General features: G+C 52.8%; 7 protein-coding genes across 7 annotated transcripts; 4 read left to right on the top strand and 3 right to left on the bottom strand.

Moving 5' to 3' along the window:
- Positions 1-100: 100 nt before the first annotated feature.
- Positions 101-3,217, top strand: BDP55DRAFT_714979 (uncharacterized protein; the record flags this gene model as incomplete). The annotated part of the gene is made up of 6 exons (XM_060578285.1): positions 101-487; positions 675-1,004; positions 1,064-1,330; positions 1,392-2,424; positions 2,486-2,901; positions 2,940-3,217. The coding sequence occupies exons 1-6, from the start codon at positions 262-264 to the stop codon at positions 3,215-3,217; spliced, it is 2,550 nt and encodes an 849-aa protein (XP_060430272.1). The 5' UTR covers positions 101-261.
- A 245-nt stretch (positions 3,218-3,462) lies between these two features.
- BDP55DRAFT_662157 (uncharacterized protein) lies at positions 3,463-4,604 on the top strand. Its single transcript, XM_060574780.1, has one exon. It carries the CDS (start codon positions 3,606-3,608, stop codon positions 4,437-4,439), a length of 834 nt encoding a protein of 277 aa, XP_060430271.1. The 5' UTR covers positions 3,463-3,605; the 3' UTR covers positions 4,440-4,604.
- Positions 4,605-4,612: 8 nt separating this feature from the next.
- On the top strand, positions 4,613-6,215 carry BDP55DRAFT_662156 (cofilin/tropomyosin-type actin-binding protein). The gene is made up of 3 exons (XM_060574779.1): positions 4,613-4,978; positions 5,042-5,631; positions 5,709-6,215. Exons 1-3 carry the CDS (start codon positions 4,960-4,962, stop codon positions 6,102-6,104), a joined length of 1,005 nt encoding a protein of 334 aa, XP_060430270.1. The 5' UTR covers positions 4,613-4,959; the 3' UTR covers positions 6,105-6,215.
- Positions 6,216-6,434: 219 nt separating this feature from the next.
- On the bottom strand, positions 6,435-7,759 carry BDP55DRAFT_550983 (mitochondrial carrier domain-containing protein; the record flags this gene model as incomplete). Its single annotated transcript, XM_060569079.1, has 5 exons — positions 6,435-6,588; positions 6,663-7,122; positions 7,202-7,450; positions 7,586-7,633; positions 7,699-7,759. The coding sequence occupies 5 exons, from the start codon at positions 7,757-7,759 to the stop codon at positions 6,435-6,437; spliced, it is 972 nt and encodes a 323-aa protein (XP_060430269.1).
- Positions 7,760-10,158: 2,399 nt separating this feature from the next.
- On the bottom strand, positions 10,159-12,018 carry BDP55DRAFT_550876 (WD repeat domain-containing protein; the record flags this gene model as incomplete). Its single annotated transcript, XM_060569063.1, has 1 exon — positions 10,159-12,018. One exon carries the CDS (start codon positions 12,016-12,018, stop codon positions 10,159-10,161), a length of 1,860 nt encoding a protein of 619 aa, XP_060430268.1.
- Positions 12,019-16,629: 4,611 nt separating this feature from the next.
- On the bottom strand, positions 16,630-18,347 carry BDP55DRAFT_693485 (uncharacterized protein; the record flags this gene model as incomplete). Its single annotated transcript, XM_060577229.1, has 4 exons — positions 16,630-17,316; positions 17,367-17,753; positions 17,811-18,068; positions 18,135-18,347. 4 exons carry the CDS (start codon positions 18,345-18,347, stop codon positions 16,630-16,632), a joined length of 1,545 nt encoding a protein of 514 aa, XP_060430267.1.
- Positions 18,348-19,247: 900 nt separating this feature from the next.
- BDP55DRAFT_551337 (uncharacterized protein) lies at positions 19,248-21,794 on the top strand (the record flags this gene model as incomplete). The annotated part of the gene is made up of 6 exons (XM_060569103.1): positions 19,248-19,479; positions 19,528-19,723; positions 19,772-19,853; positions 19,905-20,056; positions 20,110-20,488; positions 20,568-21,794. 6 exons carry the CDS (start codon positions 19,248-19,250, stop codon positions 21,792-21,794), a joined length of 2,268 nt encoding a protein of 755 aa, XP_060430266.1.
- Positions 21,795-21,976: the final 182 nt, after the last annotated feature.

Raw genomic sequence — 21,976 nt, 5'->3', positions numbered from 1 at the left:
TTGGGTTGCAGGGTCGCAGGGTCGCAGGGTCGCAGGGAGCCAAGGGGGTGTCTGATTACGAGTCAGTCTCCAAAGATAGCGGGCGATCCAATCCACGGCAGTTGGAGTTATCTCTGTCGAGCAAGACCCACCAGAAGCTGAAGTCTTCTCCAACATAAGCCTGAGGGATGCCCCAAAGCCTCTGCTCTCCAACTTATCCGGTCTTCCTCAACTCCAACACGCAACAAGTCCGAAGAGTCTCGCGAAGCGAATGTGGAAAGGATGCTGTCCCACCATGGCACGAGTTCGCATCCACAACCGCACCCGCAGTCGTCATCGCAGCCGCTTCACCAGCAGCAGCCGCCGCAGCAGGCTCAGCTTCCGCGACCGCACTCGACTCCAGTTAAGCGAAGGAGACGAACCGGTCACGGCCCTGATGCGCGGTCCTGTCCTCACTGTGGGCGAACGTTTAAGCGCACCGAGCACTTGGAGCGCCATGTGCGAACGCGTCAGTCGTCCCATCTGTTCTCGTGTGCCCCCTCCCTCCCTCAGCTTCCTCCAAGTGTTGGAGTGATGTTTCTCTGGAGTCAAAGACCATCTACCCCTCTTGCTGGCGCTACACGATTAGCTCATTCCATGACCAAGTCCTCGGAATAGTTCCACGTGCTACGATGCTAACCGGCACGTTCTTCCAGACACTAAGGAGAAGCCATTCATCTGTCGATGTGGAGCTGCCTTTGCCCGGCGTGACTTGCTGACCCGCCATCAGCGGATTGCTTTCCACGAGGATGGATCCGAGTCTCCGGGAGTCGCATCGGAGCCGGACTCGGGAGAGGCCCATGGGCCTGTTGAAGCTGATCTGGCTGCGGCCGTCTCCCTCTCGGGAATGAGCGTGGACCATTGGGCACAGCAACAACCTCCTGCACCACCGGCAGACCTGTATCCCATGGCGGTTCCAAGGAACGGCACTCTCGTAGATGCCTCATACCAACAGACTTTGCTTGGAGACCAGTTCTATGAAAATGGTTGGTCAATGGTGCGAGTCCGCTTTACTGACCTTTGGAGGCTGATGCAAACGTATCAGGCAATCAAGATACTGTGGGATTTGACGCCCACTTCAGGGAGTTTGCCAACTTCCTCGATGGTGTTGGGCTACCAGCGGAATGGAGTCCCTACTTCCACGGCCCTGACAGAGATCACGAAGCTACCGACACGACGGTGAGAATGTCAAGAGAAGGGACTACTACGCCGGGGGCTCGTAATAGTAGGACTCGGCCAGGGACACCTTTCAGTTCATGGCTGCCGTCAGCGCCCACTGGCAATCGCATATCTGAAACCCTCCCGGATACAAGTAGGTCTCTTGCGAATGGCTTGCGTATTGTCGAGAGCCGCCCGACTAACATGGTATCAAGACCCACGGTCCGTCGACATTGATTCACAACCGTACCGTATCTCAGACGAGCAGCGGTATCGTCTCAACAGCTCTATCGAAACATTTCGGGACATTCTCGATCCAGACTTCAAGTTTCCATCACGACATGCTTTATCGCGCTATCTGACCTCATTCTTTGAAGGCTTCCACTCACACATGCCGTTCATCCACACACCAACATGGCGAGTCCCTGAACACTCCATTGAACTCATTCTCGGTCTGGCGGCAGTCGGCGCCCAGTATTGCTTCGAGCATCGCATGTCTGAGAGACTCTTTCACGCTGGCAAGGCCATCCTCATGGAGAGATTGATGCACGAGTCTGAAACGTTTGGTGCAAAGACCGGTTCATCCCTTAATCTTCATAACCTCACACCACAACGCCGCGCCTCGCAGGGTTTTCAGGAGAGGGACTGGGGTCCATGGGAACCAATAGAGACAGTTCGAGCCCTGATTGCCCTCATGGGCTACGCCACTTGGGAACCCAAAGTGTCACTCGTGCAGGAAGCATTCGCTCTACAGGCGTTATTGGCACAGATTCTTCGAGAAGTTGGTCTTTTCGATGAGGATGTTCCTCAACTTCCTGCCGACCAGACCACTCCGCAAGCCGCCTGGCAGGCGTGGGTGCGACAGGAGTCGACGCGCCGAGCCAAACTCATTGCTTTTTCCTTTATGCACACTCACAGCATCGCATATAACGTGTATCCTGTGCTACGTAGCAACGAGGTTGGCCTTCGACTCCCTTGCTCGACTGGAGAGTGGAAAGCGCAGTCGGCGTATCAATGGCAGACGGCGCGCCGGGAGACTGAGAAGCAACAACTGTATTTCCAAGACGCTCTTTCCTTGCTCCTGAGGAACACAGACGGCACCGCTCCTGTTGACCCTATTCCAACACCACTGGGTAACTACATCCTCTTGCATGGGCTCCTCCAGAGGATCTATATTGTCCGCGATTTGTCCCTCCCCGTCATGGACCATTCAGCGTCTCTTCCTAGCGAGGAGGTTGACAAGCTCGAGTTCGTCCACCTGCCCATCTTACCGCTTAATTCGTGACGTGATACTAACTTCCCGATACAGACGAGGCCTACGCTCGTGGACTGCAGGATGGCAGCAAGCCCCCGAATCCAGCCTTGATCCCAATAACGAGAACGGACCCATCCCCTTCACATCCAGTTCTCTGCTCGGCCTCGCATACGTGCGCATTTATCTTCACCTTGGACCATACCGACTCCTCGAATCTCGAGACCCCGTGCGAATCGCCAAGGCCATCAGCCGGTCTCCTGCCGTGGAAAGAAGTGGTGGCGTCATCACCGCCCTGTTGTATACTGCTCATATGCTCAGCATCCCTGTGCGACTGGGAGTTGACCGTGTCGCGCGGAGCCAAGCATTCTTCTGGAGCGTTCGGCATTCGCTTTCAGGACTTGAGTGTGCCGTTCTTCTCAGTAAATGGCTCTCGTCATTGACTGAATCTGTTGCGACGACGCCTCTTAGTGGTAAGCTGGCCCGCATTTGTTTATGCTGTTGTCTTCAGATCTGTGTGCTGACATGCGAGCAACAGACAGCGAAGATAGGATCCTGCACTGGGTCCGATGCATTGTCGAAGAGGCGTACGATGTTGTCGATTTTGAAGATGATGAGCCCGACACATCAACAGATCGAGATCCTGCCTCACTGAGCCTGGCGGTTTTGAGAATATGGGCACATTTTTTCAAAAGCAACACCCAATGGCCTTTCATCAATATCATGGGAAAGAGCTTGGAGAAGTATCGCGAATTGCTTTTGCGCAGCAGAAAGCAGCTAGTCACCTGATGCTGCAAACATGGTCATTGGTGAAAGCTTCGACACGGAACCATCACGAAGATAAAAGAGCGGTCTCACGTAAAAAGAAGTGCATCCTCTGAAGTACACGACGGGTACCGAACCAGTTGAATCGTAGCCAAGGATATCGGAGTGGTGGGGGCTCTGTCATTCTCGCCATCCAAATGCTTCGTGGCGTCCTTAGTGCTGACGAGGGAGTACCGGGGGGGGGGGGGGGGGGGGGGGGGGGTTATAAGCTTCACGGTCTGCCCTACCCAGAACTCCGAGGCCTGCTGCCCCTCGGGCAACTTCACCCGGAATCAAGGGGATCTCGAATTCTTGCCGTTGAGTGCGAAGTCGTTAACTCCGCTTACTCGCATTATATCAATAAAACGCCTCCATGGCCACCCCCGAAGAGAAAGCTCGAGATGCTGGGCCTCCCAAGGTCTTCGCCGTCGGCATGCTTCGCACAGGCACGTACTCACTCGCAGCCGCCCTCTCTGAACTTGGCTTCAAGCACGTCTTTCACGGTCTGAATTCCCGGACGAAACCAACGCACTGGGCATTCTTCGAGCGAGCCGCCATTACAACTTGGCCTGAAGTCAACGCGAAGGGCCAGTCTGCTCCTACGCCATTCAGTCGAGAAGACTGGGATGAACTCTTTGGGCCGTACGACGCGGTGACGGACCTGTCGTGCTTTTGGGCACTGCAGCTGATTGATGCCTATCCCGAAGCCAAGATCATTCTCACGGAACGCGACTTTGATAAGTGGTTTCCGAGCTTCGATAGCCAAGTCATCCAACCGCTGTTCGGACCATGGGTCGACTTGTTTCTCAAGGGTGTAGGTATAGTGATTGGCAACAGGGCTGGATTCGCAATGCAGAAGACTCTCAGCGGTTTCTTTGGTGGTGCTCGTACGATCGAGGAGCTGCATCGCCGAGCGCCGGAAGTCTTCCGAGAGCATTCAGAGCGCATCAAGGCTCATGTAGCGCCCGAGAGACTCTTGGTGTATCGCGTCGGCGAGGATGGGTGGGAGCCTCTTTGCGAGTTTCTTGGGAAAGAAGTGCCTAAAGGCAAGGCGTTCCCGACGATAAATGACAAGGCTTCGCATACTGAGTCGGACAGAGTCATACGCCGAACAGCTTGGATCCAGGCTGCTCGGACGATTGCGCCGTACTCTGTTGCCATCACGGCTGCGTACGTAGGGCATGTCTATTGGAGCCGCATCGCGTAAAGATAGCTGAAAGTCGCGGAGAAAACTCAATATAGTATGGAATGAGACTCGAGGATGATTGTGAAACGTTGAATCAATTGAAACCAGATCCGATGTGATGCCATGTTGTCTTGATGCCGATTCGTGGTGACAGGAGAGACGAGGAAGCGATAAGATAAGATGGCGATAGATCTATCTATTCGTGAAATGCTGACATAAGACGGGCTTGGGCGGAGGCCCGCCAAAGTAGGTGGGCAGCTTCCTGGTCCACTGTCCCAGCAACTGCTCCTAAGGTACCCCTCCACGACCGCCATCCCCGTCGTCCGGGTCCACTCGCCAGCTGACGTAGCGGCGCCGCATCTCGAGCTTCAAACACCACCTCACCACCACACGCTCCGCTTCTCACCGCATCCGCCTCGGCCTCCAGCTTTCCTACATAGGTGTAAATATACTCCATCACCTTCTTCGGTCCTCCGCTACAACCTGAAAGTCCAATTATATACGCACTCCTCCAGACGCACCTTGGTCCTTAACCGCCAAGATGCAGTCAGGCATCTCGGGTTCGTATTGACTGCACAACTCTTGACGAAATACTCCTGATCCCAAGAGCTAATCCTCGGCAGCCTCCGAGGAACTTGTCTCCCAATTTAATACTCTTCTGTCCACAGACAGCCACTTCGGACTCCTCATCACCATCGAAGCCGAGACCCTTAAGCCCATTCAATTCCTCGAGAAGGCTTCCCCCACCGCCTCGTTCGACGACAACCTCGCTTCCCTCCAGCCTCATCTCAAGCCCAACGAGGCCCTTTATGTCATTCTCCGCCGCTATGATACCGCACCGCATTTCGCAGCCGTGAGCTACGTCCCAGACTCGGCCAAGGTCCGCCAGAAGATGCTCTTCGCGTCCACCCGCCTGACCCTAGTCCGAAAGCTTGGCTCCGAACACTTCCGCGAATCCATATTTGCCACTATGGCAGAGGAGCTATCGGCCAAAGGCTTCGCTAAACATGATGCTCACACCGAGCTCGAGGCTCCTCTGACAGAGGAGGAGCGCAGCCTCGGCGCCGTCAAGCAGGCCGAGCAGGAGGCCAGCACTGGCACGGGAACTAGGGAGATCCACCTTAGCAAGACCCTGGCCATGCCCATTGCCGAAGATGCACTCGCCGCACTCAAAGGGCTGTCACCGGACAGTGGAAAGACATTGGTGATGCTGGTACGTCTGAAACACCATGCCGCTTCTCCCTACTGTAGCCTCGTTGGCGGATCGACTGACTGACTGCCTGTAAACAGAAAATCAACCCCGAAAAGGAATCCGTTGAGCTCGTTCCCTCTAGCGAAAGCCCCTCCTCCATTACCGAGCTCACACAAACCATTTCCTCCACCGAGCCGCGCTTCACCTTTTACCGATTCAACCATACCCACAACGGCGCCGAGTCGAGCCCCCTACTCTTTATCTACACCTGCCCTGTTAACGCTGGCAACAGGTCCATCAAGAACCGCATGCTCTACCCTCTCATGAAGCGTGCTGTCCTCGATGTCGCATCCAGCGAGGCAGGATTGACGCTCGATAAGAAGCTCGAGGTTGAGGACCCAAGCGAGATCACCGAGGACACGGTTCTCTCGGAGCTACACCCCAAGGTGACGGTTCGACAAAACTTTAGCAGACCCAAGAGACCCGGTCGGTAGACGAATAACACCGGCGTCACGGCGGACTAGTGAAAGAAAACGTTGGAATTCAACGCGTGGGAAGCAATTCATATCCTAGGCCCGTAGATCGGGTGAATGATAGACAATATTTCATTCGCAGTGCAGTGCCTTCTATGAACATTGTGCTCCTTTGCATATCTACAACTTGCACGTTTGCCAGTCTTCTATGTTGCGTATCCTTGTCTTTTCAGAATCATAGAGCCACCACCCCTTGACAGAACGCAGATAAGACGCTGGTATCTCAAACACCCCTCCTCTGACTTCGTCATGGACAAGTACAATGTATCACGACCGTGACGATCGTACAATTTACTCCTCGTAACCGGCCCCAGAAAAGGCAATGTTGCCCTTCTCCAGCTTCTCCTTGAGGAATTCGTAGACGGTGAACGTCACAGCCTGGCCGGGCGCAACTCGCATGATACGCGGCGTGATGCCCTTGTAGAAGGCGTGGAATCCTTCTTGTCTATTGACAGAATCAGTACTGATTTCACCTAGACGCCAATCTGTAACGGAAAGGAAACGGAAACATCCACATACTTGAACATGTCGGCCGAAATCTTGGTGATACGACTCCACGCGCTAACCCCGTACTCAGCCGGCGTCTTTTGCAACCTCGTCTTGATGGTATCAATCGGCGCATTACTCAACGGGCCCATGGCGCCACTGACGAGTCCAATCAACGTCGTCTGGTAACCCGGCAGCGTCGTCTTCTCAAACTCGGGCTGGTACTTCTTGAGGGCCTCCTTGAAGTACGAGTAGGCTGTGAAGTTGACGGCCTGGTTGCTGCCCTGTCGCAGAGCCGTCAGCGACACGCCGCGGTACAGCGCGCCGAAACCCTCCTCTTTGACGACCGTGTAGAGCGCGTGCGCGGCGTTGCGGTACTTTGGGATGTCGAGGGGGTCGGCCATGCTGTGGTGTTGCGCCTGGAGACGAATCTTGATGACCTCCATTGGCGTTACGACGGCGACGGCTTCCGTGACACCTGCAGCGAGACCGGCTGTTCAAACACGAGATCAAAGGTTAGTCTCACCTGGTATGCTAAAAGAAATGGTAGCCTTCTTTCTGGAATGACTCACCCATGAATGTTGCCTGTCCACTGACGATCCCCGTGTTCTTATCCGCCAAAGCATTCTTGTAACCCTCGAAACTCGTGAAGCGGATGGCCATCTTGGGCACGATACCCGTCAAGACGGCACCGAGACCCTTGTATAGACCCAAAGGCGTCTCCTTTTTGACAATCTCAACACCAGTCTTGATGAAGCCGCGCTTGGGTGCGCCGGGCTGCCTCGCGCGTCGCGACAGCTGCATTCGGACCTTGATCGTATCTGTGGGTTTCGTTCCATGTCAATTGACTTTGTTCCTCGCAAGAGGTTCGGGTAAGTGTTTGTGCTTGCGCATGCATATGCGCGCGCGCAGCGGGAGGGAAGTCTTAGTTCTGCAGGGAAAGGAGGGATCCTTACCGAGGGGATGACATGCCAATGCCTCCATCATACCTGCACCACCTCCGGCTGTTGGTCGTGTTAGTGACGATGCCTATGTGCCGCGCCGGTCTTGCGAGAAAAGGTGAACATACCCATGAGGTTCACGGCCGCCGAGGTCGGCGCCTTGCCGTCTTGTTTTACCTTTGACGCCATGACGCACGATGTAGAGGGTATATGGTATTGGTAGAGAAGGGGAGGAGAGGAGAGGGGGGAAGAGACAGCAAGTCTTGCGCCGGAACCGACAGAGAAGAAAGCGAGCAGTGGTGTTGTTGGTCTAGAGTACAGATGGGATGCGAGATGCGTCACAGTAAATAAGAGGAGGAGCAGGGTATCATGAAAGTCACAAGGGAGAAGAAGCAGGCATGGGAAGAAGTCGGAATAGAATAAGAAGAAGATTCGGAACAAGTCGCTGCCAGGGACCTACAAAGGCAAAGCCAAACATCCTCGGCGCCGATGACAGAAGCCACGGCAGAGCGGGCAATCATGTATATAAAAGGTGGCGCATACGGGACTGACTACTGACTAGGTAGCAGATGGAGAGGGCACAGGAGGAGGGGAGGGGGGTGGTCAATGTTCAAGGCACGCCGCACAAGCCAGAATAGGTAGAATCTGGACAGGATAAGCAGATGACTCGATGTTTCGTCCCGAGCACAGGCGTGTAAGGCGGTCTTGGTCTTGTCTTGGGGAGAGAGAGTACCTAGGTATGAGTGTATGAGTGTGACATACGCAAGGGTAACGGGGACTGGTGAAAGTCTGATGAGCTAGACAAGAAAAGCATATGAGGAGACGGTCTTCTCCATCCCCCTTTCACCCGCGGCACGACGAGGCCAGCCAAATAGAAATCAGCTTTAAGCCTAGGACGGGACACACCAGCGCCAGGGGTTTCGGTAAACCGGGCGCATGAGGGGGAAGGGGGGCGTGTACGGATAGACTTCTATGCCTTCTATGCTGAAGGAAAATAGACTGCAGAAGAGAGAAGAGGGAGAGAGAGAGAGATGGCAGCACGGGACTGATGTCTGAGTGGCTCAAACCATTGAAATCTTCAGACGTCTGTGACTCTGTAGCGGGTTGCGCTGCGACAGACCATCCCGATTCGGCGGAACGGAGGCTTGGTGGGGTGTGATTGGCATATTGGAGACCGCAAGCGTAGACTTCTCTTCATTTTGCTGGTATTGTTGGTGAGCATCAGTCTCCAATTGGCATCCATCCGGTAGAGCGTTGTGCTGGACCAAGGGAGCTGAGTTGCGTACCTCAAGCCTGGTATTGTTGTGATCATGTGTAGCTCTTCTCATTGCTGATGTCTCTTCGTTCTTCGTTCTTGACGATTCCTCGGCCTGTGACATAACACTCCACACCCAAAAGTGACGTAGCGGCAGTTAACACCGTTCCACCTCAGTTCCAGTTCCAGTTCCAGCGTGCGGCATGCTGCGGCAGAGTACCTTACTCCGTAAAGTAGGTACTCCGTGAGGGACACACACCGAAAGGGGAGAGAATTGGGGCCATCTCGCAGCTTTGCCGACCCCAAGCCGAGCTTGTGATTTTGCGGGGGAACAGGCGACTCACTGCCAGCTGCTGCAAGGAAGTGCGGAACTGGAAGTTGGAATGTGGGGACCTGGGGGAGCCGGCTACTTCCGCCCTTCCGACTGGCCAGACTCATTCGCGAGAAGTTGCCGAGGTTCGGACGCTGGTCCTGGCCTTGCTCTGTCACTCACTCACTCATTCACTCCCTTCCGTCCTTCACTCCTGTATCTCATGGAGGTTCACTCTCTTGTGTGACTTACACAGCTGTACTTTGGTCAGTCTCACTATCATTATCACATTTCAACTTACCTCATTCACCCACATTCCGGACAGCCCTCACTCAGGATAGCCCGCAAGAAAAGTGCGTGAGCCACCCTTGAGTAGCCAAAGCTTAGTCACGTCAGGCACCACCTCACGGCCGTCACGGTGTCACCTGATGAAGGCTGGTGGAGGGACGGGAAACTAGCTTGAACCTGGTACTGGTGCTGGTGTTGATTTGTGGCGCCAGTATCAGAAGAAAGTCGGAAGCGGGTGAGGCTGACGAGCAACCACCAAGTCCACCACCACACTACGTGGGCGTGTGCGACAAAAGCATGTGAAAACCAATGGTACGACTCGTAAATTTTGTAGTAGATTAAAATGAGGGCTCATGATGTATCCCATCCTGGTACAAGTGAGCCGCTAGATTTTTTCCCTCCTATGCTTCCCAACCCAATTCCCTTTTTTGGTTTTCCTATCGGGTAAGTTGAGCAAAACAAAAATTAACCCTGAAACGCCATCCATATGATCGGGCTTCTTCCCCGTCCCAGTACCAGTCCCAGTCCCTGTGGTCCACGAGGACATCTAAAATAATCTGAACAAGAAGAGATGAGCTACAACGAAATCGCTTCTTCATTGTGCAACAGTGTCCGTCTCTCATAAATCGCCGTTGGGGAATCGTCTCGCAAAACTCCCGCCTGAAACAATGTAATCCTTTTGCAAGGAGGAAGGGAAACCCAAAACAAAACATAAAACTGTCCATCGCCATCCTATTACGCGGGAGTACCACATTCCTCGAGGAGAGGTGCATCTGCCTCAAAGCTGTACAGGCGCACTTCGCCGTCCTCACTTCCGCTGGCCATGCGGCTGTCGGTCAAGCCCACGCAGGTGACGGGGCCAGAGTGACCGGTGAATGTCCGCTCACACTTGCCGCTCTTAGGCTCCCAGACCTTGACCATGGAGTCATTGGCGCCCGTGACAATTCGCAGAGTATCGCCGACGAGGCCCCAGATGCCTTCGACGTGACCAAACATGGTGCGGAGGCATTTGCCCGTGTGGACGTTCCACACCTTGACCGTGTTGTCGAGACCGGCGGTGAGCATATAGCGGGGCGGCAGCTGCCGGGTAGGGTCCGAGTTGAAGGCACACCCAAACGACGTCCGGTCGTCCGCCGGTGGGGAACTCGCTTCTGCTCCGCCAAAGGAGGAGCCGAGAATCGACGCCACGTTGGCAAACGCCGTCGGAGTCGTGCTTCGGCCGCTGCCGCTGTGAACTGACACATTGTCGGCGCCATCACCAGCGAGTGCCTCTTCATCGGGCTCAAAGTCCTCCGGCATCAACAGAATCTGTTGCACCTGGCCCATGTGGCCCTCAAAGGTCTTGATGCATGTCTTGTTCCGCAGATCCCACAATCGGACAGTGCAGTCATCCGAGGCTGAGAAGAGCGTCTGCGATCCGGCGTCCAAGCGAACATGGTTGACCCAGTCCTCGTGGCCACGGAGGCAGAATGTTTCCTTGCTGTCAAAGTTGAAAATCTTGATCGACTTATCAATGGACCCCGATGCAAGGTACTTTCCATCAAAGTCAACCGTGATGACACCTTCGCTGTGGCCACGGAGTGTGCTGATGCAGTCGCCCGTCTGCCAGTTCCACACCTTGACCGTGTGATCTAAGCTGCCACTGAAGAGCTTGTTGCCGACGAACTTGAGGGTGCGGATACCCATGGTATGTCCGCTCAGAGTGCGGATCTCCTCTCCTGTCTCAATATTCCAAATCTTGATCTTGGCGTCGTAGGACCCTGTGGCAAGAATCTCATCGTCGAACTGCAAGCAAGTCACACCGTTGTCGTGTCCCTTGAAGGTCTTGATGTGGCATCGACCATACTTCCAGTTGAAGCCAACCCTGAAACGGTCACGGTAGACACTCTTCCACGGCCGAATGAGACGTTCTCTCTCTTTCTCCCCTCCCGTCTTTGGTGCCATGGGCTCACCCGGGTCGCTCAGGCAAGCACGCTTTCGGCTGTCGTCGAGAACAACCAGTTCACGCTTCTTATTCATGTTGGGCGACGATGCTACCGGGGCCTCCTCAACCTGTTCAACCTCTTCAACGACGGCACCCTGCTGTAGGCTCCTAGCTTCGGCGAGCTCCTTTTGCTTGTTCCAGTCTCGCAGCCTCTTGCGCTCCAGGAGAGGAAGGCCGAAGCCGCACTTCGTACACTTGCGATCGATGTGTTGCTCGCACATGCGGTGCCAGACAACGTCGTCGTCAGCAAGGTCCCGCCACCTTCGGCTGACCTGGGCAGCCTTGCAGAGGGAGACGGTGTCGAGGTAGCCGAGAACCTTGTATGAGATCTCAGTCGGGAGCGCAGCCATGAAGTCGATCTTGAGCTGTTCGTGTACTTCGCGGGAGACGGTGGATAGTTGAGGGAAGCAGCACTGGGTGATGATACCCTGGAGCATCAGGTCGCGGTGCTTGGCGGGGGCGGCGGAGAAGAGGGACCACACGTGTGTGATGGCTTGTTGATCGGCAGAAGGCAGCTTATCGAGTTCCTGTGCGCCAGACGTGTCAGCACGCAGTCGATAGGCCCTGTGGGCATCAACACAAGACGGGCTTACACTTTGGATCAAGACCATCTTGGACTCATCAGCCGCGCGACGACACTTTGCGTCGGGGCGGTGACGATAGCAGAACTTGCTGTTGGTAGGGTCTCGCTTCTGGATGAGCGAGTTGTTTTCGTTTTGGACATCTGGCTTTCCGATGGGAGCGTAGATGCCGGGGATATGTTCTCGGAGGAAAGGCGTAACTGTCTGGCCGACGAGTTGGGTGGGCATATTCGCGGGGAACTTTGAGACTTCTCCTTCGTCAGGTCTTCGTCTGTCACAGTTGTCTCTAGATGGATGGTTCGCAGTAGTCACATCGTTGGCGGCGGAAGCGGCGTTGGGAGCAGGTGTGTGATTGTGGTGGGAGACTGGTGTGGAGTTTACGTCAGCGGTAGCGGTGAAAGTCGGTGTGTTCTTGAAGTAATCAGAGGAAGGAGAAGTCGAGGCGAGCTCGTCATGGCGGTGACTGGACGACGAGTTATTGGTGTCGAGGTTGAGGTCGAGGCCCATGTTCAAGTTTAGGTTCAGGCTCCGGGGATCCGGGACGGTTGACGTGCTTGCGAGGTCCATGGCCGCAATATGTTTCAGCAAGCAATGGAAGCAGAGCACAGAACAGTTGGGGTGAATGGTGTCAAATCATCCGGGGCGAGACGGAAACTGTTCGCTTGGGTTGTTGGTGTCGCCGGCGGTAGGGGAGGTGTACAACGAGGGACACAGCCTACAAAGCAAACGAGCGAGAGGCGGCGACGAGGGGAGCGATACCCAAGGGCAGACAGAGGCCAAGGGCGGGACGTTGTACAGTGACACGGGGGAGTGACAGTCGTGGCCGATGGGCGTTTTGGGTGTTGGTGAGGTGAGAGGACCTGGCGATGGCGTGCGAGCCAGGGGAAGGTCGATTTCGGGTAGGAACTTGTGAGAGACCTGGCGTAACAGGTACTGGAAGAGGATTGGCGTGTAACTTTTTTGGTAGACGGAGTATGGGGTGTCTGGGTATACGCAGTACGGAGTACGGATAGGTATTTCTGAGCAGCTGCCCAAGATGGGAGCCCCGGACGATCTACAGGAACGGATTCCGACTGGTTCTGAGGGGTATGGTTGTGGATGGAATTGGTATACCTAGGGCACGCAATTCCAGTGCAGTTTGTCGACGTCGCGCGCGGGCGTTTGTGTTGAGACTCGAGGCAGGTTTGGCAGGAGGTTGAGCCCCTGGTGATTCGTCGGCCGGGGGTGGTTGTGGTCTGTGTTTTGTGGAAGTCGTCTGGATGCTTTCTTCTTCTGTTCTCGTCCTTGGCCTGCTGACTGCGACGGGTTTGACGGCGCGGAGGGACAGAGGGATTGCCCGATCGCTAGTAGTTAAGGGTGTGCGACAAGGTTCAGACGAGGCGGAGGTGAACGAGGGAGGAAAGTATCGTGGTCGCAGTGCGCCGTCGTCGCCTTTGATGGTGTCGGTGTCGTGATTGAAGTAGTGTGTGAGGTATGGGAGAGTGTGGTCTGGGTTCGTCCGAGGCTGGATAGAGAGGTATAGGTGCGAATGGTCGTAGTGGGAAGGGATCGGTGTGTACTTAACGACGGTTGATTCGAAAGCGGCGCGCTGGTGGAAGGAAAAGGGCTGATTCTCTTCTCTTTCTCGCTATCTCTATCCGTATGATAGTGATTGTTATTCGTAGGCTTTGGGAGTTTTGCTGCTGGTGCTGCTGAGCTGAGGATGGGCAGTGGCAGGTGGGCAAGCCGTAGACGGAGCCAGCACCAAAGAGGTGGGTTTGAGTGCTTTGGGGCGAAAATGGCGTTATCACTGGGATTATCAGCGGCGGTTGAGCAACTTGAGCCTAGGCGACTGGTGGCCCCCCAGAGGTTCCACTTGTCGACAGCGGTTCCCAGGGGTCCAGACCCACTAAGACGTGCTCGCTACCTCTCGGGTGTCCACTTTCTCTCCCAAATGATTGGCCGCCTTCTCTGGCTCACGGTTGTCGCTGTGGTGGGAAGGCGGCAGCGGACGGGTCTCGCTGCACCTTTCTCCGATAGCCGACTGATTAGATTGCGGGGAGGCACTGGGAGGGCAGGAGGCCACGCCGACAAGCGAGGACGCCAAAAAGGGCATCTACGAATCGAATACCTTGCACCCCGCGATGCACCTCCCTCAAGTGTGCTAGCAAGATCCACACTCCAAAATACTAAAGGTCCTTAGGTACGGAGTAGACAAGTGTGGTATAGTACCTAAGTATCCGTTCACTACAATTTGGTGTGGCACAAATCGACTATTATTCTCCCGTCTGTCATCTGTCACGATTTCCCCAGTTTCATCTTCAAACCTACCGATTGAGGCTCAATGTGGTGGTTGCATCGTTAAAGACTCTATTCAGCCTCTTCATGTACGGAGTAGGTACCGTATCTACCTATGTGTTGTGGGTGAAGAAATCACGAGGTGCACAATTCACACAAGATAGGTCGGCCTCGCCTACACGTCAGGCTTACCTAACAACATGCGCAACCAGGCACTAACACGCTCCACGATACAGTCACCTGCTCTTCATTTTTTCCCCTCTATTTTGCCAATTCTGCCCAGTCCCGTCCCATTGGACCCAGATTAGCTCATCGCGGCCACGTCTTGTGCAGTTTCTCTCTCGTCATCCGCTGGGTCTCCTTGAATCAGTCAACCTGGATCCAAGAGTAGAATTTTCACTTTCTCTTAGCCAACAGGTCAATAACAAAGACATCCAGGCTGTGTCTCAACCGAGGTGATTAGAAACCGGATACCCGCTCTCCTGAAATTCTTGACTGAAATTTCTGATTTCATTGCCCAATGTCAGGCATAAAACTTACGACACACCTCGAAGTTCAAGCTCGTCATTTTTCTGTGGGTCCAGCTCTGTTCACGAAGCACAGGTACGAAGTTACAAACATGAGCCCTCCAAGGAGAGAACTTTGAGATCAGAAAGGCATCCCTACTGCGTAGGGACCCAGACAACAACAGCTCCTAGGCCGCCCCGACACGCCCGAGTACCGACGATGAGGTTAAGGCCGGCTGGAATGTCGCCATCCTGGCTGCCAATCTCCCCAATCTGGATGAGCTAACGCGAGCCTGCGATGGCGTCATTTTCTCAGCCCACGGGGTTCTCAAGCACCTCATTTTTGACCCTTCGAGAACGCCCCCTTTGTGTCCATCCGTTCCCATTCGTACCCATTCGTGCCCATTTACAGCTTTCAATACGGGACCTGCTGCAGCATCATCATGGGTGAAGCCCAAAGGGTATCCTCCCACCTTCGGCACTTGAGTTAAAACCTAACGCCTTTCCCCATGTTTTGTCAACTTAACGCCGTTCGCCTCCCAAGTCTCCGTAATTCTGTCACTCTTTCAATATGACTAAACTTGGCCCTTTCCCAAGTTCCCGTCGTGGATCATGTAAGCCACTTCGACTTCCAGCGACCGCCTTGGATATGGGCGTGAATCATGAATGAGAGCGGATGAACAGGCCAGGCCTGGAACGAATTTGATGTTCAGTCAGCGACTCAGCTCTCCCACATTCCTTGTCCATTTCTTCTCAATCCCACCGCCCAATGCTCATCAGCACAACATGTCATTGGCCAATCCACCGACTCCGAAATCTTCTCCGACCCAATATCTGATGAAATCATGTACCAATCAAATACCTTACCGATAGCCGCAATGGGGCTGGTCCGACCACGGTCAGATACCGTAACCCCCATGCTCCCAATCTTTCACCGAGCAACAACCTCGCTCTCCGCATCAATGTCATCCTTTCGGTCGAGTGCCCGCGCTGCGTCCGTCGGACATGATACGACCAAGATAAGATTCATAGCGATCACGCAATTCGCTTTAATTTCCAGTATACAGATGCATCGGGTGACGGCAAACTAAAACGTTGCCAATACAGCCAAAGAGAACTACACTTCCACTCGACTTGAATCCTCAGCTTTCTCAAAGTCTGACATCCAACTGTTGGGATGGCAGAGGTCTGACATAAAGTCAATGGATACCTGGGACGAGATGGTACCAAGCTCAAGGTGCCTCAGCCTCTGATGTTGTGCAAGCGTACACAAGTTTACGGTGCAACCGCTCCTGTCCGGACGCCAGACCTTCATCCAATTGCGCTTCTACACATCTTTTCTTCCTGGCTGAATGCAGAGGCGCCACTGATCACCCTTCCGCCATAGCTTGTTTCTCACCCTACTTTATCCAACCGTCTAACATTTGGGAGACCGCCAGAGACACTGATCTACAAGTGCCACTCCTCACGTTACGAAACATTTCGATAGAGCTCCGGTACCTGCAGACTACCTACTGTCAGATCAGAATGAGCCAAGCCTCCTTCCCAAAATTCCATACAAGAGACCGGCAGCCACACCAGCTGTGGATTCAACCCTGGATAGATTATTTTCGCATCGATATATAGCAAATCTCCTTGTTGAAAATTGTCCATGTGATGGGGAATAGAGGGTCTCCAGGTGAGAGATTCATGGACCGTAGTGAGCCACTTTGAACTTTAGACTGTTCATCTTAAGGTTCTACCAGAGGCCATTTAAGGAGAATAATGGAAGCATATTGAAAATCAACCTTGGGGATTCGGTGCTTGGTGCAATTATAGTCTTTGATTGACAATTTCCCTCAGCATCCTCCCTACTATTTCAATAGGTGACCTTCGGAGTGATGGATTGGTAGTCCGGTCCGTTAGGAGGACCAGGCTCTGGCATACCCATGTAGTCTGACGGTCCTTCCTTTGCTTCTACCCTCAGGTGAATCGCCTTGCGATCAAAAGTTGTGACAACTGCATTGACTTCTCCCATCTTATGGACATCAGGGGTTCCCAAAACCTTGGGCTCAACAAAAGGCTTCTGTAGGTACGGCTCAGTGTAAGTAAGTGCAGGCTGAGGTTTTCCGGGCCACGCTTCTAGGGCATCCTGAGGCTGTGGAGGCTTTGGACCAACAATGCCAGAAACGCTCATGAAGATGTAATCGGCAAATTGGCTCCCATAGTGCACGTAGCGACCGCCGTTATTCTGATCAAAAAGATCGCTCAGGTTAAGGTCGCGGCTATTATCATCAGTCTTGAGGCCTTTGGGGATAGATACGCGGAGATGAAGGCCCATGTTCTTGGCAATATCACCACGATCACACCAGTCAAAGACGCCCTCGGGGACTGGGACCATATTTCGAATGTTCCCTCTTCGCTTGCCAGTGCGATCTAATAGGAAGGACGAAAAATCTGCGTCGTACATGTACAGAGCGACAGGGTCTTTGACAGAGATTGTAACCGGGAAAGGACACACTCTATCGCGAGCAAGACGACAAACTTCGTTGACTGCGGCACCAATCTACAAATCGTTAGTTCGAATAGTTTCCAACGGACAGCAGAGTGCCTTACCGTCGGGTCAGAATTCCTGCCCGGGTTACCGTAGGCAGATCCATCACCGCAAAGGGTAATCATGTTGGTAATAGGCTCACCGTACACCAAATCGGTTCTGGTAACAGTGGCTTGAGCAGCGATATCAATCTCAGCACTGAGACTGTTGTTGATTTGGATGAGATGGGCAATCGTACCAGTGTTGGTGTGACCATTCCACCTGTTGTAGATGTTGTATTTGCCTTTGTCGTCCACTAGATGATCACCCTTGATCTCGTTCGCGAAATCGGGGTTCAACTTCTTGTATATGTCGAGGATCTTGTTGTTCCTCTCATGCTCTTGGGTTGCTGGGTTCTCAATAGGGGTTTCAGTCAGAATGGGGTTATACTTGGCCAGCTCTTCCCAATACTGGTTATGAGTCAATACAACAGTCGTCCGGGTAAAGAAGAATTGACTACGACATACCTCGGGACCTTCGCAAGTGAAGCTCACAATTTTCACATCTCCATCAACCCTTTTGGTAGACCATTCAAGATATTCATCCATCACCCAACGATCCTGCCTTTGTTGAGACATCGCGACAACTTCATCCTCTCCCGTCTGTTCATTCTTCCTATGGAACTTCAGGATCTCAGGCTCCAAGCGTCCTGGGGGAGCTCGCTGGTTCTCCGGATCCTCTGCGAATGCCCAGCGAGCATCATCCGTAGGCTGCTTGATTCTGACCTGATAACCAATTAGACGAGTGTATTGAAGGCTGATAGAAGAACTTGCATTCAGAGGGAAGCCAACCCAGGTGATGGGTACAGGAGGTAGAGACGAGTCGTAGGCAAAGTGAAGGGGGTTGAAGAACTGAGTAAGAATCTTCCTCCCCGTGAGTCTGCCTGCTATCTCGTCACCGAACCAGCCATCAACAGTCTTGGACCATTTTTCAAGCTGTTCACCCTCAAAGTCATTCAAGAAAGCAGGAGGATGAAACTTGTCGAGTCTTTCGAGTCCAGACATATTGGTTAAGAATTGCTAAAGTGATGATAATGTGGGAGGAATACGTGAGAGGGCCAAGTTAACTTGGGAAACGTATAGCACTTCCAGGGGGGGGTGGTTTGCTTTTTCTTCTGGGCATGCTCGAATACTATGAAAATCATGCTTGTATTCCGCCGAAGACGGTGTTCCGAGATCTATATGATACACCATGCATATGTTTGTTCCAGATTTTCAAGTCTGGCCGCTCTGGAGCTGGCTGAGATTGAACAGCCGTTGAGGCCCGCTGCACATTCTCTCACCGCATGAGCTCGTGTTGAGGAACAGCTGTTGAACCCGGCATGTCTCAGCATGCCATCACCTATCTTGACAAATCAGATGCTCGTCGAGGAATGATAGTGCAAGATAGAGGCTTACGTCGTCACAGGCCTTGGCGGATTTGGGGAGGGTCTAGTCAAGGGTCTTCTGTGTGCGGGGTATTGCCGATGGTTTGGCGATACATCATAAACTACAAGCGAATGAATAGGCCCAGCCCAGCCTCCATGTCTGATGGAAATGTAATTCAGCTTCTTCCTATCAAGCCACAAAAAGCACATTTTCTAATCGGGCGCATACCACTGGTTACAAAAGTTCGCTTCAGAGGGCATCCGCATGCTGAACCCCAAACTAGAGACACTCAATGCACGGCACATTTGCATCGCTGCCTGTAGTGGCCGTCAGAGGGAGATATGATGTGATGAGGCTTAATGAGTTTGCTTGCAGTGTATCAGCTGTTTCACAAAAGCGCTTGGCCTCTCGCGGTCTTTTGACTTGTTCCGCCGACATACCTCCTGAGCTTCAAATTTCCGGCATAAATCATCAAGTGCTACTTGCTACACCTCCAGTCTACCGCAATTATCAGTTCCATCATTTGTGCTAGACACAATGACTGGTTCTAAAATTGGGAACTATGAAGATATCAACCAGAAACTCTGGTATCGAAAGTTCATTCGTGGGGTAAAACCTCGGACAAAAGAGCCGTATCCCGATGAGGACACGCCCGCCACGCCTGAACAGCTCGACGACGACTTCGTCGATTATTGGGGCAGACGCCTTAAAGCTGATAAAGCCTTTAGAAAGCACAACACGTACAATGAGCTGATGACCCAGTTTTGGGGTAAGTGAAGTCTTCTGGTCAGGAAGAATTGGTGCTAACGGTATGCAGAGGATCCAAATATAATCCTACAGACGTACGCCGTTGCAGATGGTCAAACCGTCCCAAGGAACAAACAGAAGCCCTGGTTCAGATCAGAGCTTCGCTTCATCTCTGTCATCTTTCCCACTGATGCAAACCATAAGAAAGATGCCAAGGCACCCATTGGGTCTGTATCGTGGGCACCCTGGTTTGTGCTTATAGCAGCGTAGGTAAATGGGTCAACAGTATGTCGCCTTCTTCACTAACACTTCAGCTCCTCCTCTATCCACTCCGAAAAGGACATCCTCCACATCATGAGTTGGTCGCGTGAAGACGGCCAGTTCAGGTACTATGCTGTAAGTAGTCATATGTTTCTGTCGAGTATACAGAGTTTATGACGATGGTAGCGCGATCTTATAATGAACGATGAAGCCAGAACCCAGCACGGCTGGGTATATCTATGCTCTTCGATGGATGCTTTCGATGCTCCAGGTAAGGCATACCTGGGTCCTTTGAACGGCCATGTCAATGGAGGAATCATCATGAAGGAGATTCACAAGTAAGTTATCACCGGGCCGATGTAAAACAATGGGCCTGCTGACGTGGTCATAGGCCTTGGATGCATTGGCTTGTTGGAGGTCGAGGAGTGATGGATCTTCTTGATGCAGAACTCATCTCGGAGCTTACGGAGGCTAGATGGCTCACTTATCCTGGCTTTCCTCCTCTTTACGGCGCAAGTGTGCAATCTGGTGAGACGTTCGAGAGAATAGTGCTGGACTCTCTCAGAATCTGGTTTACTAGCCGACGAAACAAGGACTTTTTGACCGAGAAAGGGGAGACTAAAAAACGTCCGGACAATATTCAGCGTTGGGCAGCACACTTTTTCCTGACAACCAACATCAACATTGCTGCTACCTCCAACAATGCCAACATTGTACCGTCGGATCACTTCTTCAATTATGAAATGCTTAGAGGATATAGCGACCTTCTGGTAGGTTATTCTTATTACACTGCTATTCCTTCTTGGCAAAGATGGATACCCTCAGCAATGCACTTGCTGACAGTTGTAGCCCAACCGAAGCCTTAACGACGACCAATGGCTAGCTGGCCATATACTCAAGGAGACTCCAGCTGCGTTAACGGCCTGGAACAAAGAACAGTTCAAAAATGACGAACATAAGTACCTCACTCAAGAACAATGGTTCAGAACCTACTCCATCTCATCTTTCAAGTATGACGGGCTGTCCTACCTCTGGGCTTCACGGGAACTCAAGCTCTGCACCTTGCAGGAGGTAGCCAATGTGCAAGACGCACAACTTGTTGTTCCAGCGAACATACTTGCCGGTGGCATTTTCATGGGAACTCTCGAGGATGGCAAGGAGGATATACGTGGAGGGGCCCAAGTCAACTTTGCCGTTCAGCAATGGGGCGAAGGGGATAATCCTTGGGTTATCCTTCAAAGCTCTGTGGATGACGCGCATGGCGTATGGACTGCTCAGAAGATGTTCTTGGGAGATGACAAACAGTCAGCCCGATGTCAACTCTTTTCTGAGAAAACCTTCAACGCCTTGCAGATGGTTGACTTTTGGAATCCGATTTATTCTTGGAGACGTCTCAAGTTGATGCAGTACATCCCCGTCGAGGCTGAACTCTTGGACACGCCAACTACCGACTCAACGACCGGTGACTACGTGTACAGTTACAATCTTGAGGAAAACTTCATCGATGCTGTCAGGAAGAGAATGGATGGCAAAGGGGACTTGGAGGAACTCCAAGATGAATGGCCAGAGGCTGCGTTCTTGTGCAACTTGGACAAGCCTCTCATTGAGCATCAGATTCGGATTTCCAACTACACCAACAAAGTGGTAGAGAACTTGAACAACGCGACCTGGATTCTGGATTATTTAAAGCTCGCCGAGTCTCGACGCCGCATGTTTCGTCCGATGCCGATGAACTTTTTCGGTAGCAATATTCCATACTGCCTTGCCATGCCGACAGACCATCCCTGGATAGAGATGACAGAAAAGGCTTTCGTACGACAGATTCCCGAGAGTGGTCTTGACGTCTTGAAGGACTGGCTAGGATCACTGGCTAGTAGCGATCCAAGCGTTATCCCTAACCAGAGTCTCGGGGATCTCAACAAACTTATTAGGGAGAATGTTGAACAAGGCACAGTTGGTTTGCCGGTTTGTTTTCTGCCCAGGCCATCGACGATGCGAATGGCTTGTCAACGTTTCATTGCGGTAACGAATCCAGAGACATCAGAAAGGCCTCACAGTTGCCCTTTCATGGTGTAAGAGCATTTAGCTTCTATAAATACATCAGGGGAGCTTAGCTTTGGCTGTCAATAAGAACTATCATCATCACATCCAACGCGAGAAAGTCCACATGTGACGTATTCCTGGACCCGGTAGCTCTGATTCCATACTCTCCTTCAACCAGCATTTTGTGGCTGGCTGCAATACCTTACTCAGCCGCT

Source organism: Colletotrichum godetiae, assembly GCF_030913485.1.
Source record: "Colletotrichum godetiae strain CBS 193.32 chromosome Unknown BDP55scaffold_18, whole genome shotgun sequence".
Taxonomy (NCBI): domain Eukaryota; kingdom Fungi; phylum Ascomycota; class Sordariomycetes; order Glomerellales; family Glomerellaceae; genus Colletotrichum; species Colletotrichum godetiae.
This window is presented reverse-complemented; position numbering and strand designations above follow the sequence as displayed.

Excerpts from the sequence above, each read along its gene's own strand:
- BDP55DRAFT_662157 (XM_060574780.1), top strand. The coding sequence starts at position 3,606 with ATGGCCACCCCCGAAGAGAAAGCTCGAGATGCTGGGCCTCCCAAGGTC.
- BDP55DRAFT_662156 (XM_060574779.1), top strand. Across the intron at positions 5,632-5,708 it reads GAAAGACATTGGTGATGCTG|AAAATCAACCCCGAAAAGGA; the intron begins GTACGTCTGAAA and ends GCCTGTAAACAG.